At 38.3% G+C, this 17,029-nt stretch overlaps 1 protein-coding gene across 1 annotated transcript in view; it reads right to left on the minus strand.

The window, feature by feature from the left end:
* Positions 1-17,029, minus strand: part of TRPM1 (transient receptor potential cation channel subfamily M member 1) — a gene marked incomplete at its 5' end in the record, with an annotated part of 121,946 nt that overhangs the window by 2,765 nt on the left and 102,152 nt on the right. The window contains 10 exons of the mRNA XM_082005080.1: positions 449-581; positions 1,747-1,946; positions 4,129-4,273; positions 6,032-6,052; positions 9,241-9,433; positions 10,214-10,465; positions 12,318-12,446; positions 14,450-14,581; positions 14,924-15,046; positions 16,487-16,715. Coding sequence (XP_081861206.1) covers positions 449-581; positions 1,747-1,946; positions 4,129-4,273; positions 6,032-6,052; positions 9,241-9,433; positions 10,214-10,465; positions 12,318-12,446; positions 14,450-14,581; positions 14,924-15,046; positions 16,487-16,715 — 1,557 coding nt within the window. The remainder of the gene's footprint in view (positions 1-448; positions 582-1,746; positions 1,947-4,128; positions 4,274-6,031; positions 6,053-9,240; positions 9,434-10,213; positions 10,466-12,317; positions 12,447-14,449; positions 14,582-14,923; positions 15,047-16,486; positions 16,716-17,029) is intronic.

The raw sequence follows: 17,029 nt of genomic DNA on the forward strand, positions 1-17,029 counted from the left end.
CTGTGAGTGCTGGACCCTAGTGCAAACCAGAGCTCCAAGGGAAAAATCCTCAGAGCTTTTGTCATTAAGCTCCAACACATTTCTCATGGTTGGATGAGCTCTTGGAAGCTCAAGTAGTAACTTGCTCAAACAGATACAAAGCATAACTGTGATCTTCAGATGGGTGAGAGGGAAAAAATTCACCATGAACAGAAATGTTCTTATACCAAAGCTACCAAACCAGCAGCCTTAGTGACAGACCAGTAGGAACAACAAAAAGCTTGCTCTTGTGAGAGATGCACCTGCATAGGTATTTACTCAGGATTCAGATCAGCTTCTGAATTGGTGGTTGTTTCTTTCAAGGTTTAAATCTTTTGTACTTGAACTCAACTTTGGTTACAACAAAGACACAAAAAAGCAAATATTATTCCAGATAAGTGGTGTGGGTTTTTTTGCTTGAAATAGGTACCTTTCAGAGGTAACTCTGATGCGTTCATCATTAGATGATTGCTGCTCATCCTCTTTTTCCTGGAAGTATTCTTCTACACACTGCTCCTCAAACTCATACAGTTTTTTTAGCTCTTCATCATTCAGAAATAACTCTGTGCAAAACAGAAGAACAAAATATGAGTTTCCTTTTTCTGAACTTCCAGCAATCAATTTAAATCCAATTTAGCAGATTATTTTGGACATATGGATACTGCAGATTCAACTCCTGCACTAAATGAACAGATGATTTTGTAAATAGGGAATGAGCACTTAGCCAAAGATGGCCACAGCCATGATGACCATCATCTGCTTTTATGATCATCCACAGGGGGCTATATTTCCTCAATGACCTTTGCACTTTTAAACAGCAGTGCTACGTGTTGAACAAACTGACTAGATTTTACAGGATAAAGACTAGGGCAATCTCTGCCAATTTGACTGTTCCTTCATACAAATGTTGTTCTTAAAAGGATGCCAGTTACAGGCAACAGATAATGTAACGTAACAGATTGTTTCCCAGACATTCTTTGGATACTAGCTTCAAAAATTTATAATCATGTAAGGAAAATGCAAGGGAAATAGAAGCTATTCAGAACATTTCATCCTTTATTTGAATTTATCTATTTGAAGGGAGTGTTACATTTACTTTTTTCCCTTTTTCCTCTTTTTTATCTCAGAAGCATATTGTGCAGAAATAAAATTACTTACAAAATATGTTTCCTGTGAAATGTAGAAATACAGGGATAATTGTAAGCATCTGATTATTTTAATGAGGCATATAATGAAAATAATAATCAATAATTACAGGGTATGTTAGGAGAAGAATCCTCACAGTTCCCCTGTGAAATGACAGATAAATCTCTAATATGGAGAAATGAAAGTGGGGATTCTCTTAGACACAGATTGCTTACAATCACAGAGCTGACGTTACATGACATACATGACATTTGAAACTGTAATCCCTTCTTCTCAGTTTCCTATTTGCCCTTCCCAGCACATGGATTTCACTAGAACTTGGTAAAACTGGATGAAGTAGATGCCATCTCACAGTTTTAAGAGAGCATGTTAAAGCAAGTCTTCATTAGCAGCACAGCATTGCATATTCTCACGAGCCCAAGGGTCTCAAGAGCTGTTAACCTGATAAAAGTTTTGTCCCAAACTGTCATCTGTAAATACACTTGACTGTCAACGTGAACAAAATAGTTCAGCATTGGAAAAGCTGATGCTTTCTGCTAATGTTGTGCAGAGAGCTCAATTTAGAGAAGATTTCTTGCATACTCAGTCCTCTGTCACGTTCATCCTGGTCTCCTTCACCCTTCTTGCAGCGACAGCAGATTCGTTTAATGATTATGTAGATGTGGCTGAAGATAATCATTGGTGGTGGGAGGACAGGTCTGTCATGGAATGTCATAATCAGCTGATACCGCTGGAACTTCCAGACTTGGTTGGATATTGATTTTACCTCAAAGAAAGTATTGCTGAAAGGGAACACAGATACAGTTTCTATTAGGCCTCTAAGTTTACTTACCACTGAGCAAGTACTATGTTGAAAAAAGTAGCAGCTAAATAACAACATAAGGCCACATGACTTGCTGGGTTCAGCTCTTTGTTGATGCTGCTGAACTTGCTGAACTGATGATTAACCTGAACTGATGATTTCACTGCGCCTTTTGAGGGTAGCAAAGCAGAAGGTGCTCTGCATCCCTTATGCACCACTCCGAACACACTTCCTCTTAGACTGTTTGCTCCTACTGTATAAAGTGTGTTAGTGAAAAGAAACTTGCACAATTTATGAATCACATAATTGGTATTTTGGGTCTTGGTTATAAAGTATTTCTTTTAACACATGCCAGTATTTGATATTGCACAAAGTATTAAATCCATGAAAGGTTATTTTGTATGCTAAACCCAGAAGCTTTACATGGTCTGCATTTAATATGCTAATCAGCTTGATCTACATGGAAGAGTTTTCAAGTTTTCAAAAAATGTCCTAAATTGAAACTTTATTCACTCAAACTTCTGGCTCGAAAACATGGTGCGTATTCTTGTAAAGGAATGTGTTCTTGGAAGCCATGGCCTCATCATTTCTACACCAACATAAAGTGTGTTATAAAGATGTTTTATTTTGTAACTCAGTATCCACTGAGGGATCCATGAAGGAGTGTAAGTGATAGTGTTCAATCCAGAGATAACAATAGTCAAGGTTATGAAATACCAACTAAGAGAAAGCAGAGTGATGTTCTGTCTTAGACGAAGCTTTTCAAGCTATTTTAAAGTATGCTCAGACAGCTCACTCCACTTTTATGATGATGATGATATTGGCACTTTCTTTTTTATATTTTCTGTCCACTTCTTTTCTAACTTTCTGTGCTTTAGAATATCTACATTCACATAACCAGTTAAAACGTCTCTTCAGAGCCAGAGAATTCTTCAGTACACATAGCTTTTGGTTTCTTTTGGCTAAGCATACATGAGATAATTTACCAATGATAAATGACAACCTGCCTTCATTCAGTGTCTTCTGCATAGCAGGAATTCCCCAGCTAGATCTCACCCCCTTGCAACCATGCTGGGATGGCAGGAGTTAACAGCATGACCTACTTCCCAAACTGCTGATTCCTCGGTCCTCCAGCCAATAATAGCTACCATTGTAAGATTCTTCCCCTTCCCCCTAGCAATGTGACTGGCATTTGAGCACTTGAAAATTCATGACCTTTTAAGCTACATACATCAAATGAAAGACAGGCTTTGTGAGCTGTAGATTTCTGGGCACACGATGAACTATTTTTGTGGTTGTGACACCAGCTACCTATGCCAACAAGACCTCCAATACTACATGTCTATGGGCACCAAAAATGGATCACCTGCTTTTCTCAGGTGGTATGTTCAGCAAGTCTCACTAGCAAGTAGATATTTCAATTTTTAAAAATTTTTTATTTATCCCTAGGTCATGGCAGGAAAAGCATGCAACATAACTGTGGGTAGAAAGAACAAGCAGCAGAAATTTATTTAGTTTTACTCCAGAGAAGTCTGAATACAGATTTGTGGAATAACATTAAGAATGTGCATAGTGCACATGCTTGGACTGGCCATAGATATTGGCAACATGTAGCCATCCTTTCTTTTGGTTCAAAGCAATATAGACTCATTTTCTGGGTCATATAAGAAACCTGCAAGGCCCTAATTTCTTTTTTTTTCCTAAAAGAAAAGCAAAAGAAGAAGAAAAAATAAAAAAGAAGCCAGATGATGTAGTGACAGTGGAAATGCCTCCTGCTCATGATGTTCAGATTTTCATCCTGCAGTTCCATCGCAGAATCATATTTGCTAGTGGTTACATGGGCTTCCACCACGTATGTAGCAGGTTTAATGGATTCTGTTTTTCATCTTTCCAGAGCAATATTGAGGCCTGTCACTAGCCACTAAATGGTGGCTGGAAGTAGCCAGATTCTCCCATATGTATTACTGCAATTGCTGGTGAATTCAAAGCAACCTTTCCTCTTTCCCAGTGTACACACTATTCCAAGTATGTATCACTCATGTTCATAGAGTAATTAGATTCTGAGTGTGAATGCAAACCCTTGCAAAATCAGTTGATGGGCTCTCACAGAAACTTTATCTCAGCAATAAGAAAGTAAAGATATTGCATGATCATTTACGTACTTGAAGACAGCAATCAGCAGGTTTACCAACAGGATATTTGCTACCAAGAGGTAACAGGCCATAATAGCAGGAGTGAGCCAGGCCCCTGGTATACATGGAGGGAGGCGTTTACCATCATCATCGTAAAGATTGTCCCCACAAGGAGCTGAAATAAAAACAGGAAAGGTGTTTTTCACAAATCGCCCTATACTTAAAAACACTATTCACATTTATTTAATGATGAGACATGCATAGAATTTGCCAAGCTAAACAAACTTTGTTATTTTATTTCCAGTAGCAAGCATGTATAATTTCTATTTCAAATTCTGCTTCTAATTACAGCATACAAAAATAATTTCCCATAATAGTGAACAGAGAGGCAGCTCCAAGTTTACTGTTCAGTGTGGCTTTCTCTTCAAATTCCTATGGATTTTCTTCTTCTCATAGTAATAGTCTAGGACAAGGTCTTAATGTGCATATGTACACAATAATAGCGGAATTAAAAAAATTCTCCAGCCAAACTTGTGTGCAAACCTTGCCAAAGGTAAAAGGATTTACTTAGTAGTCTCAGATTGCTGAGCATAAATTAAACTTTTATCAGGGCCCTGACTGTATTGAAGAGGCCTTAATGAACCTGCCAAGCTTCATCTGGGGTCTATACCTATACCTATGCATACCTGTACCTGCCTGAGCTATGTCAGGTGTGCAGGTCTCAGCCCTGCCTCCTGGATGGACCTTGGACCTGGACCTGTCTTTGTCCCCTGGATGGACCTTGGACCTGGACCTGTCTTTGTCCCCTGGATGGACCCTTCTTCTGTCTCTCCCCTGTCTCCTTTTGCCCCTGACTGGACTCCCTAGATGAATCCTAGACTATTGCTTGTCCTGGCTGGGGCTGTTAATGTTACCAGCAGGTGGCCCTGCCACCGCTTTCTGGCCAATTTCTGTTTCCCTTATTTCTCACAATATTCTAAATTTTAGATAAAAATTTAAACCAAAGAGATAAAATTATAAAAATAAAACTATACAGTAACAGAAAAACAGACTGGTAAGAATGAGACAAAAATTGAGAATATAGATCAAACTGATATAAAATTATTGCCTGAAGTAATATATAGGTTGTCCTGGCGTAAGAGCTGTCTTGGAGTTGGGCAAACGCAGCAAGTTTGTTCTGTCTGTAAGTGCAGTGCCATTGTATCTGATTTCAAATACAAGGTTAACTTTTGGAACCATTTCGTAGCAGATAAAGTGTTTATGAACCACAGGTTCTTTAGCTGAAATCTTAATAAATACGAAGTCTGACAATGAGTTCATTACAGATTTAGTTTATGTGAATAGGCAAACCAGGATTTTCAAGCATTTTGCAAAAAATCCAATGCTTCAACCTCACCTGAAAAATACTTCAGATTATTTGAAAACAGATTAAACTTATTTACTGTGGACTAAAAGTGATATTTAGACTATGGTTAATAAAAAGTATTTTACTTGCTTTTCAAACATCAGACCTACATTTTTCCTGTTTATCAGAAGAAAAGTGTAACAGGAGAGTCAAGCAAATCATAGGAGTATCCACATGGACCAATGAAAGTACTGCTAAAGAAACACTAACATTGTATCTAGGTAATCAAAGGGAATTAGTTATACCATACATCATAATTTTAAAAAAAGATTACTTTACTGTCAGTGTGCTTAAGAACAAGTCATAGCAACCACATAAGCTCAATTAAAACTTTTGATCTGCAATCTGTATTAAAATAAAATATTTTTCCTCTGCTTCTTTTCAAATGAAATTATTACAGTAGAAAAACAAGATTCACACCTGAATATTGGATGAGCCCTATAATTAAAATGTCATTATCTAGTGAAGAAAAAGATTAATGAACATATTCAGCTAAATGAGATAATCAACTCTCCAGCAGAGACTTACGATTAATTTCCATGGCATAGACTGAACAGCATTCCAAAGGAACAACATAGAAAAGGAGGCGGGGAGAGAAAAAAAGAAAACAACAGAATAATATAGGAAAAAAACCCAAAAAAGATGATTGAAAATACAGTTTTGCTGCCAAGAAAGATAAGCAACTCAAATGTCAGAACAGTAGATACATATGCTTAGAAACAATTTCTGTGTTAAAAATGCATTGCATTCTGCAATTTCCTTTTAATGTTGTTTTCCCCAAATGTTACTTATGGCAGTGAATTCATGATATTAATAATAAATCACAAAATGCTTCTGGCAGATGATCATTTAAATATACACGATATTTCAGGCAAGTAAATAAAACTGGCAGCCACCTTGAACACAAAACAACTCAAAGTTATCACACAAAATAATTCTTTTAGCTATTATGGAAACATTTCCTCCTCTTTTTTTTTTTCTTCTTTTTTAAGAACCACCCTGGCTTTGAGTATCTCAGCTGTTCCTATTGAATAGCTATGTTTCTGTTAACAGTCATGATACTGATGTTATTACAGTGTACAGTATCATTAAAAGCCCATTTTGACTACCAGTAAGGATATTTGCTTGCCAACCCCTAAATGGTGATTGTAAGAAAAATCACACTATTGAAAGAAACTCAGCCAGGCTTCTCTATTGTTTAAGAATATGTTGCTGTTGAGTACTAGATGCCATTAACTTCTTGCTCATGGACATCTTCTGAACGGAGTGAACTAGACAAGGGCATCCTGGGTTGCATTAGGAAAAGCGTTACCAGCAAGTTAAGGGAGGTAATTATTAATCTCAGCTCTGGTGAAACCACATCTGGACTTGTGTGTCTAGTTCTGGGCTCCCCCACAGAAATCAGATGTGGACATACTGGAAAGACTTCAGTCACAAAGATTATTAAGGTAATTGGAGCATCTGACAAATGAGGCAAGGCTGAGAAAGTTGGGATCATTTAGCCTGGAGAAAAGAAGGGTCAGGGGAGATCTTACTAATGTTATAAATACCTGATGGTGGGCGGGGGTAAAGAAGACAGCCAGACACTCCTCAGTCGTATCCAGTGAAAGGACAAGAGGCAGTGGGCAAAGACAGAAATATGGGAAATTCCACTTAAACCAGGTTGTCCAGAGAGGCTGCACAGTCTTCATCCTTCAAGATATTATAAAACTGACTGGACAGTCCCTGAGCAACCTGCTCTAGTTTATCCTGCTTTAAGCAGGGAAGTTCAACTAGATGACCTCCAAAGGTGCCTTCCAACTTCAGCAGTTCTGTGATTTGTGATCTTCATCTTTAGGTGACATCCTAAGGGTGACACCCGTAGAGGATATGCAGTGAAACTATTGACACAAGTCCAGCTACCTTCTTTCAGATGGAAAATTTTATGTAATACTTTTTCCATAAATTGTTTGCACTCATGGGCCTTGGCAAAACTACTCATAAGTACTTGACACAGAATCAGGTTAGACTGCCCATAGCAATCACTCCCCAATGACTTTGGAGGTTGCTTTTGTGGTGTCTTTACAGAGAACCACAGAAAGATCAGAGTGAAAATTTCTTCTTGAAAGCAAAAAGAACTTCAGAAGTCAGTCCATAGACTTCTAGACATAAGAAATTTACAGGATAATTATAATGCAGCCTAGTGATACCAGTAAAACTCCTTGTTTAGCCACTTTTATTTCAATATCAAAAAAGCAACAAAACCACACATTTCCACGTTAGCTTATGTTTAAGCTACTGACACAACAAAACTTCAACCTGGGAAGGTTAGTGGAGCAAGTAGCTGGACTGAACTTGTGTAACTGGAAAGCCCAAACTTTTTTTCCCCAAAATCTTTTGCATTGCTGAAGAAAGATTTCTAATTCAAAAGATGCTGAGCATGTAACTGAGAAACGACTGGAAGCAGGAGAGAAGCCTGGCACAGCACTTACACTAAAGAGACCAGTATTCTTGGTAAGTTGTGAGCTTTGATTTATAAAGAAATCAAACTGTCCACATTGGCAAATATCCTTTGTTTAAAGTGAAGTAGGATTTGAATGCTCATTATGAGCCACAAAGGTAAGGGATACCCTCTTAGAGTCTATTCCTCCCCATGGGAGAAATAACCCACTTGAGAGACACTGAGCTTATCCTGGCTCACATGTGCCTGATATTGATATTGATAACTGCAATATCAGACAATAAATGACTGGCTTGACCTTCTATTTGTCAAGAGTAATTTACTGTATCATAAAGTACATTAATGAGACAAACATTTGTAAGGAAAATGAAGATAATATGATCTTTGCAACAGTGTACATTGTTCAGAAGCAGACTAATGACATTTTATTCCTTTCTAAGCAATTAAAGTAGGCTTTAATTACATTTGGTACAAAGGTTTCTCATGATGATGGATCTTTATGTTTTTTGGCTGAACTTAGACCTCAGTTTCTTCAGCCTTCCACTTTACTACTTGTCGTTATATGCAGATGGTTGAAACAACACATACACAATGCTGAAATAGCAGCATATGTTATGTAAAGTGCGAACTATGTGACACACGCTAGAGGAGGCCAGCTGCATGTTTGACTGTCTGCACAAATTTCAAATATTAACACAAAACGAGCAGTAGCATGACAGTTTCCATCTCCTCTAAAATACTGACAGTTCTTTTTTTTAAACTGTGGATCTTTTCTATAAGAAAGGCAATTTCCACATCCAAAGCTAATCAAGCAGAGTTTTCCTTTTTGCTTTGTTTTTCCACAGGTGTAGAAAAGAAGAACATGAATGATTCATTAAATGGAAACATTTCTGGAAAGTAGATAGACATATCAATGGGAGTAAAAATGTATTAGCTCATTGCCCATGCTGCGAGTTGGAGATGAAAGGATATGTTTATTTTCATCTCCTGTGCAAGGTATTTATTTTTTAATTCTGTTGGAACTGGCTATTAGTAAAACATTGGTTCAAAAGAACGTTTCAGAACTCTTGGATAGGAGCGTATTCCAAACTGTATCACTCTCAGTGTTAACTGAGTTTGAATATGAACGGAGAGACAGGACATGCAGGTAGGGAACAGAAAATTGTTCTCTCTCTGGCGTCTGTCACAAGGAAACAACAACAATATAATCATAAAGACAAAACACTACTTCCAAATTAAAAGCAATCATTAATTTGGATCTGATCATCTGCCTCAGAAACAGGAAACAGACTCTTACTATGAATTCTACTCTTACGGTCTATCTGGTCTGCGAACACCTCTCCATAGATCATCCAGTAGGGCATGTAGAAGATGTTGCGAGCTAATCTCCAAGATGGCTCCTCATCTGGGTGCAGGATAGCTTGGCGGGCTACTCCAAAACTCATCAGAACCACAAGCATGATGACCACAAAGTAGAGCATGTCAATCATCTGCACAGAATGACCATACAGAGGCTCTTATTATCACCACGTAGTACAGCAGCAGCAGCACGTCTGTTTGCCAGCATGCATTAAAGTAAACAAGAAAGTATCAAGAGAACAAATGCATTCTCCTGGAAAATTTTCTTCGTATTATTCTTTGACTTTAACTACCGTTCATCAATTAAGCATACATAAAAATGCAGTAAAAACAGCCATTTAAAGGAATGCTAGATTTATATTTAAAAACCTAAAATGTTAAAATGCTAAAATCTTTGCTATCCCTATCCTCTTTTGCATAAAGTGCACGATACTGTGCTTTCAGCACAGACCTCTTCTGTGGTTGCAAAGAGATGATATAATCATTGCCGTATCATCTACTGTCCACCACTGATAGTTTTGTGGCTGATCCTGGTGTATCGAACATCTGTTATTGCTATGGCTTTGAGAGGCAGAAGGGAGGCAAAATGAACAAGCTTCCACAGGAAAGGAAAAGAAAGGAAGAGGAAAAGAGGAAAAGAAGAAAGAGGAGAGAAGGGAAAAAAAGAAAAGAAAAAGGAAAAAAAAAAGAAAAAAGAAAAAAGAAAAAAGGAGAAAAGATTCCCTCTCAAATCAAGCAAAATTATTAACAAGAGTATTTCATCTCGTGTGTGTGTGAAATTCACACGGCAACTTTTTCACAGCCTTTATTCAGAGTCCTGCTCAGATGGAAAACCTCTTTTTAAAATCAGAACTGAATTTAATTTCCCATGAACTCCAAAATATATAATTTACAGCAATTTAGGCACTAACCATCTTTCCAATCATCATGACGTAAGGTCCCAGGTATTTGTTCACTCCAAAGATATCTAGTACTCTAATGTACCAGAAAATTATATCTACGCAGTAAATCACTCTTCCATAACCCATGTAAGGCTGGTTCTGTAGGCGAAGAATTGCTCCTATCATAAATACTGAAATAGCCACCAGGTCAGTAATATTCCAGTATTCCTGGAGCCAAACTTTCACTTTTTGGCTCAGCTTGCCAGGCTCTGACATCAGAATCTGAAATTTAAAAAAAAATTTAAAAAAGAAATCATTAGGAAAAACTCCAAGTTACATTTTTGAAGTAATGGTCATGAAGAAAGACCAATCTTGTCACATTCAATATGTGTCTGAGACCCTCTCCACTGGTAGCAAAATTTGTCTCAAGCAGCAGTATTTTTAGTTTACTAGCAGGCAAAATTTCCTTTTCATAGAAACATAGAATGGTTTGTGTTGGAAGGGACCTATAAAGATCATCTAGTCCAACCACCCTGCCATGGGCAGAGACACCTTGCACTAAATCAGGTTGCTCAAAGCCCTGTCAAACCTCACCTTGAGTACTTCCAGGGATGGGGCATCCATAACTTCTCTGGGCAACCTGTTCCAGTGTTTCACAACCCTCAGAAAACACTTCTTCCTTATGTCCAGTCAAAAACTGCCTTCTCTCACTTTATAAAGGTTGTCCCTTGTCCCTGGTAAAAAGTCTCTGTCTTTCTTATAAGCCCCCTTCACATATTGAAAGGGTGCAATAAGGTCTCACCAGAGCCTTCTCTGCTCCAGGCTGAACAACCTCAACTCTCTCAGCCTTTCTTCATAGCAGAGCTGTTCCAGCACTCTCATCATTTCCATGGTCCTCCTCTGGACCCCCTCTATTGATCTTTGTTTCTGTTTTGGCTTCATTAAGCCTTTTTTTGTTGTACATTTTAATCAATAACATTTAAACCAGGAGATCTGGCTTACTGACTTGGCATCCATATTTGCCTCCACATACAGTTAGTATGAGATGCGGGAATTGTGAATCAGAGATGGATAGGCCAAGTGCAAACAACACTAGAGCATGTGAGTACAGTGGAAGTTTTTATGCTATCTTCCGCATACAAAAGTAATCAGATCAGTCTGATAGTACTCCTGGCTAATTCCCCAAAACACCTTTTTGCCTGCAGTTCTCATCAAGGACTGCATCAGTAATAAAAAGACAGTACCTACTGAGATTTCCTTCATGGGTTATGGCCATGCCTTTCCTTGGAAATACACTGTTGTGGTTTAATCCCAGCCAGTAACTAAGCACCACACAGCCGCTCGCTCACTGCCCCCCCGGTAGGATAGGGGAGAGAATCGGAAGGGTAAAAGTGAGAAAACTCATGGGTTGTGATAAAGGCAATTTAATAGGGAAAGCAAAAGCCATGCACGTAAGCAAAGAAAAACAAAGAATTCATTCACTGCTTCCCACCGGCAGGCAGGTGTTCAGCCATCTCCAGGAAAGCAGGGCTCCATCATGCGTAACGATTACTTGGGAAGACAAACGCCATAAATCCGAACGTCTCCCCCTTTCCTTCTTCTTCCCCCAGCTTTACCTACTGAGCATGATGTCGTATGGTACGGAATACCTTTGTCTGGTTGGGGTCAGCTGTCCTGGCTGTGTCACCCTCCCAGCTTCCCGTGCACCCCCCACCTGCTCGCTGGCAGGCCAGCACGAGAAGCTGAACAGTCCTTCACTGCTTAGCAGCAACTGAAAACATCAGTATGTCCTCAACATCTTTTTCCTCGCAAATCCAAAACATAGCTTCAAGAGAACCGATTATCCCAGCCGAAACCAGGACAACACCTGAGAGAATGACAGCATTGATTTTGACTACTGACCTCAGGGCATTTTTGCCTGACCTTTTTGCCCAATACGAGAAGGTTTTAATGTATGGGAACGGGTTATAAATGAAATTCTCTCCAGTTATGGACATTTTGGGACTCTGTGGATATGAGAATCTTCTCTCTCATGTATGGTTTCTCAACCCTCTGCACATGTCCATGCCATTACCACCTCTAGGAGTGAGCTTAATTTTAAGGATTATGAGATGTTGGTATAATCAGACTTTACCTCTCTTACTTTCTCTAAAGCCAACGTCACAATGTAGGAGATGACAATCCACTCCTGGACTGATGGCCACCGTTCCATCCGCACCAAAATGATATAGTTAAATAGCATCAAGTAACCGAGGTATGATATCTAAAAAAAAAAAAAAATCGTTTATGGACTTTAGGTGATGGATAACAAGATCCTTCCACAGTTAGACAGTATTCAGTGTCTTGAGACGACTTACACACACACACACACAAAAATAGTCTCCACTAATTTCCATTAGGATGTTCTGGACTATTAGTATAAGTCAATAGAGCTATCGCTCTGTAACTACTCATGTAAATGTCAAACCGGTGACGCTGGTGTCTCCATGCCTCACAGCAGTCTTTGGTGACCAGCCAAACTAAAATCTTTGGAGATCTTGAAAGTCCAGAGTTAAGAAACCAATATGGATTCAATGTATTTGAAAAAAAAAAAAAGGAAACAAAGCAGTAACAAACCAAAAAATTTTCCAGGGAGAAAATGGAGCTTCCTAAAGAATGAGACATTCAATGTGAAATGTTTACCCACCATCTCAAAACAGATCTAAAGCAAAATGGGGAGGCAGGGCTGTGAGCAGCACCTGCCTGGAGGGGTAGGGGAAATAAAGAGCCACACAGGCCACTTGCTTTTCTCCACCTTGTAATAATGTGGTTGAGACCATCTAGGCAGAATATACTCTTTGTGTGAAGCCAGAGGTATACAGACTTCATATGTCAGTCCCTACAACACCTCTTCCTATACCCATCTGCATGAACAGTAGGTTTGCAGATATTTTGGTTACTTTAAGTAGCCCCTAGTGTCAGCAGCAAGTTTCTTGCTGAAGCCTAATTCAGGAAGAGCACAGAAGGCTGCATCATCATATCAGAGAAGAAACACCAAACAGAAGGCAGTAAAATCCTCTTAGCTGAGGGGCCCGCATAATGCATGAACACGAAGCCCGCCTTAATTGTGACATTCATACAAACATGTATGAACACATACAGTGAGGCTATGTGTGAAAGATTCAGGTATTGAAGACCCTTACTTGCAAAAGAAAAAGAATTTTCTTCTCTGCAGGAAGCAGGCCTGCTGCAATGCCCTTCCTACAGTTGCCATGCACACTGGCAGAGGCCACAGGCCGCCACCAGCTAAAGGAATGACAGATGCCACGGAACATATGATCCAGGAAGCTGAATTATCTCACTTGTTGAAAGAAGCGAAACAACAATTCCAAAGCACTCTAAATCAGGCCCTTGTCCCTGGGGCTTTCATAATCTACTAAAATGTAATTTCTTTACATTGTGAAACCATGTTGAATACTTTTGTTCGAAATGAAATAGGAATTTTGCTTTTTAAATTATTAATACAGGCAGCAGAAAGGAACCAGTATAGTGTTTTGTGATTATGATGTGCTAGAACTAAAAACCTACATAATATTATGATTTATTGGGTATCAGAAGCCGTAACTTTGAATAAAAAAGAAACCAATGTGTCCTTGTCACAGGGCACACACAAAATTTATGAGCAGTAGCATGAATGCTTTTTCTGTTTTAATAAAACAGAGTTTAGCATCAGATAATTCTTGATGCACTAAACAGATAATCAGATGCTTGTCAAAAATAAATCTTTTAGTTTAGATTGGTTTTAATTATTTGAATTTTAAAAAAGTAATTATTCAGTCTTAGCAGACTGGCATCTGTGCTTCCATCTAGGCTGCACTCATCTGAGCCTAACTGTCAACAAAGCAAATGGTAAGCACTGATACTGAAGTATATTTCAACACAGAACAGGAGCCAGAGCCTTTAGAAAGCAAGAGAATCCAGCCTAGTTTGGATTGAGTGACTTGGATTGTGAAGCTTGCACTGAGTTTGACATATAATTAGCCAGACAGGGCCTCCTTCAAAGTGTGTAGGAGCTTTAGAGGATGACAGCATAAGCTTCAGTTATTCATTCTGTTTCACTGTCTATGCATTTTTCTCTGAATAAAGGGAGTGGTTTACTCATCAGATTCCATGAAAGTCAGTACTATTTATTTATTTATTACTTGGTTATTATTTTTACATTGGAATCCTTTAAGTTTCACAAGTGTGAAAAAAACGATCACTATCAGTTTAATCATCATGACTTACTGTGTAGAACCAAAATTTGACAATAGGTGCATTATAGAATTCATAGATCTTTGTTCCAATTGGAAGACTCTTTAGTTTTTTATTTCCATTCTCTTCGTCTCCTTTTCGGGAGCCTGTATCCACATTTGCATCCTGGAAGACCAAAGTCATCAGTTTCCATCAATATGCAATAGTAAAAATAGTAGCTTTTCCTCAACTACAGCTCCAGCCATCTGTTAACTAGATGATGCCTCCTCTGAGGAACAGACCTCTTTTTAAAAATATAAAAATAAAGATTCCATAAATCTGTGCAACTACACAGATAATTTACACGCCCTGAGAATCCAGCCTACACAATCCCAAGACTCTTCCCTGTTTTTTAACCAATACAGGCACTTGAAATTTTCACCTGAGTGACCTATAGCATAATCAGAGAAGTTAGAAAGCTGAGCATTCTTGAGATGTTAGAACTTCCTAATCATCTCCATTACTGACCACATTCTCCTCCTCCTTTTCTTTGCCTTCTTCATTTTCTCTTGATGTCTGGTAAGAATAATCATCATAACTCCGAAACTCTAGGAAAAGGATGGTGGGAGGGAAAAGAATCCCCATTATAACCTGTACAAGAAGAAAGAATTCAACTCAGATGGCAATGTTTGTTTACATTAACAGATTTCATAAGGCAAATCCCATAAACAATATTTTCTTTTGTATAGTATTCAAGATACTTTGCTATCCTCAAACCTACAAAAATTAGTAAGTAGTGCTTATGAAGGATTGGCAATAAGGTCTTGTATGGAAAGATGGCACTCTGGAAGGCTTCCCACCTCCACAAATACACTGCAATTAAGAAATTGTGCTCCTGAATTGGAGTTGTGCAGAGAAATTGCATGGAATGGACACAGTGGCGGTTGAAAGAGGTTTGTTACTGTAGTTTATAGTTACTTTAGTTGCCTACTATAATTAGTTGTAATAGTTAAAAAAATAGTGAAAGTTAAAAGCTTTGCAGATAGCACTGGAAAAGTTCTTTTACTATATGAGATTGCTGAGATACAGAAACACAAGCATGAGTTGCTGAAGTACAGAAAAGAAGCAAAGAGGAGAAGAATACAGCTAATGAAACTAGAATATAAACAGGTTGATTAATGCTTTGGAGAAAAGAAAGGAAATCAATAAACAGATTTAGAAAGCACCATGATGCAATCTGAAAGGCAGGACATTTGCCTGAAGATTTTAAACAGATTTAAGAGGGAGACATGGGAAAGAGGAAGTAAATTGAGAATGACAGAGAGAGTGCAATGTGTATGTCAGCAAGCCTGGGAGTATGACTGGGAAGACAGGCATAGAACTTTGTCAGTAATGGGGGATTTAAGGAAATAAGGAGGTGAGACTGAAGGTGGCACCATCATAATGGGCCTCCATATGGGTGCCAGCAACTGCATTATATAACAAAGAAAGGATTATATTTGCGTGAAAACACACAAAACCAAACACTGCTCTGCTTCCTTAACATTGGCTCACTCATGTTTCTCTTTTGTCAGAGACCAAATAATCAACTCACAGAAGAGGGAAATAAAAATCACATAGTTTCATACAATGCAATTGCACAGATTTCACTCTTTTCAACACAGCATCTCGACTCTGTGTCTTCTGGTACAATATTATGCAATGTAAGAAGCAGGTATCCATGTCTGGTTCATTTTCCCTCTATTCCCATTGCATGGACCCCTAGTGGAGATCTTTTTGCTTGTATCTAACTAATTTTTAATCAAAGGTATACATTTTCAATGAACAGATCTCATCATTCATTGAAAGCCACAATTTTGCTCTCTGATTCCAATCATGCTAAGCCTTTTATGGATTTATATTTTCCTTTGTCATGGGATAACATTCCTTAGATACTTGGAATTTGGAAACCCAAAAAATTAGCTTTAAAACAGGTATGTTCTTAAAGCATCTATAATTAGTAAGCCAGTTTGTTCTATGCATACATTATGCATAATGTAGTGTTACATGCAACAAATTGTACCTTTGAAAACAACTGCAGAACAGAAATACCTTAAGGCCTGGGTTTTTCCGCATGCGTAGTCGCCCCATCCACATATCTGTTAAAAGCATCTGGCTGCATGTGTGAGCAATGAAGTCCCTGTGTTTAGCTGCCACAGCCAATTTCAGGCAGGTAGAATTACTCCAGTTTTTCAGTTCATAGGTCAGTAGTTTCATGGCAATCTGCTCATCATGTTTATAGGACTGATCCAAGAGTTCAACAGCCAACTGGCCAAAATCTCTGGAAAATGCAAGATTAGTGCAGTGAAGTTTAATTTAGAAATCAGTGTTTTCTTGCATTTGGGGTTTTAATTCCATTTACAGGGGGCCATATTTTTCTACATACATGTACAATGACAAGAACGATCAAGTCTCAAGCTTGATTTGGGACAGTCTACAAAAGTTCCAAATGAATTTTTAGTGACCAGAGAGAACTAGCTTAGACAGATAACATCTTGAGACCAGTTTAGATATATCATCAGTTATTCCTTAATTTATGTGAGTAAATCCTAAAAATAATTTTGTGAAATAAAACTAGCTAGTTTTCCAGAGAGA

This window comes from Phaethon aethereus (assembly GCF_964289735.1).
Source record: "Phaethon aethereus genome assembly, chromosome: 12".
NCBI classification, from domain to species: Eukaryota; Metazoa; Chordata; class Aves; order Phaethontiformes; family Phaethontidae; genus Phaethon; species Phaethon aethereus.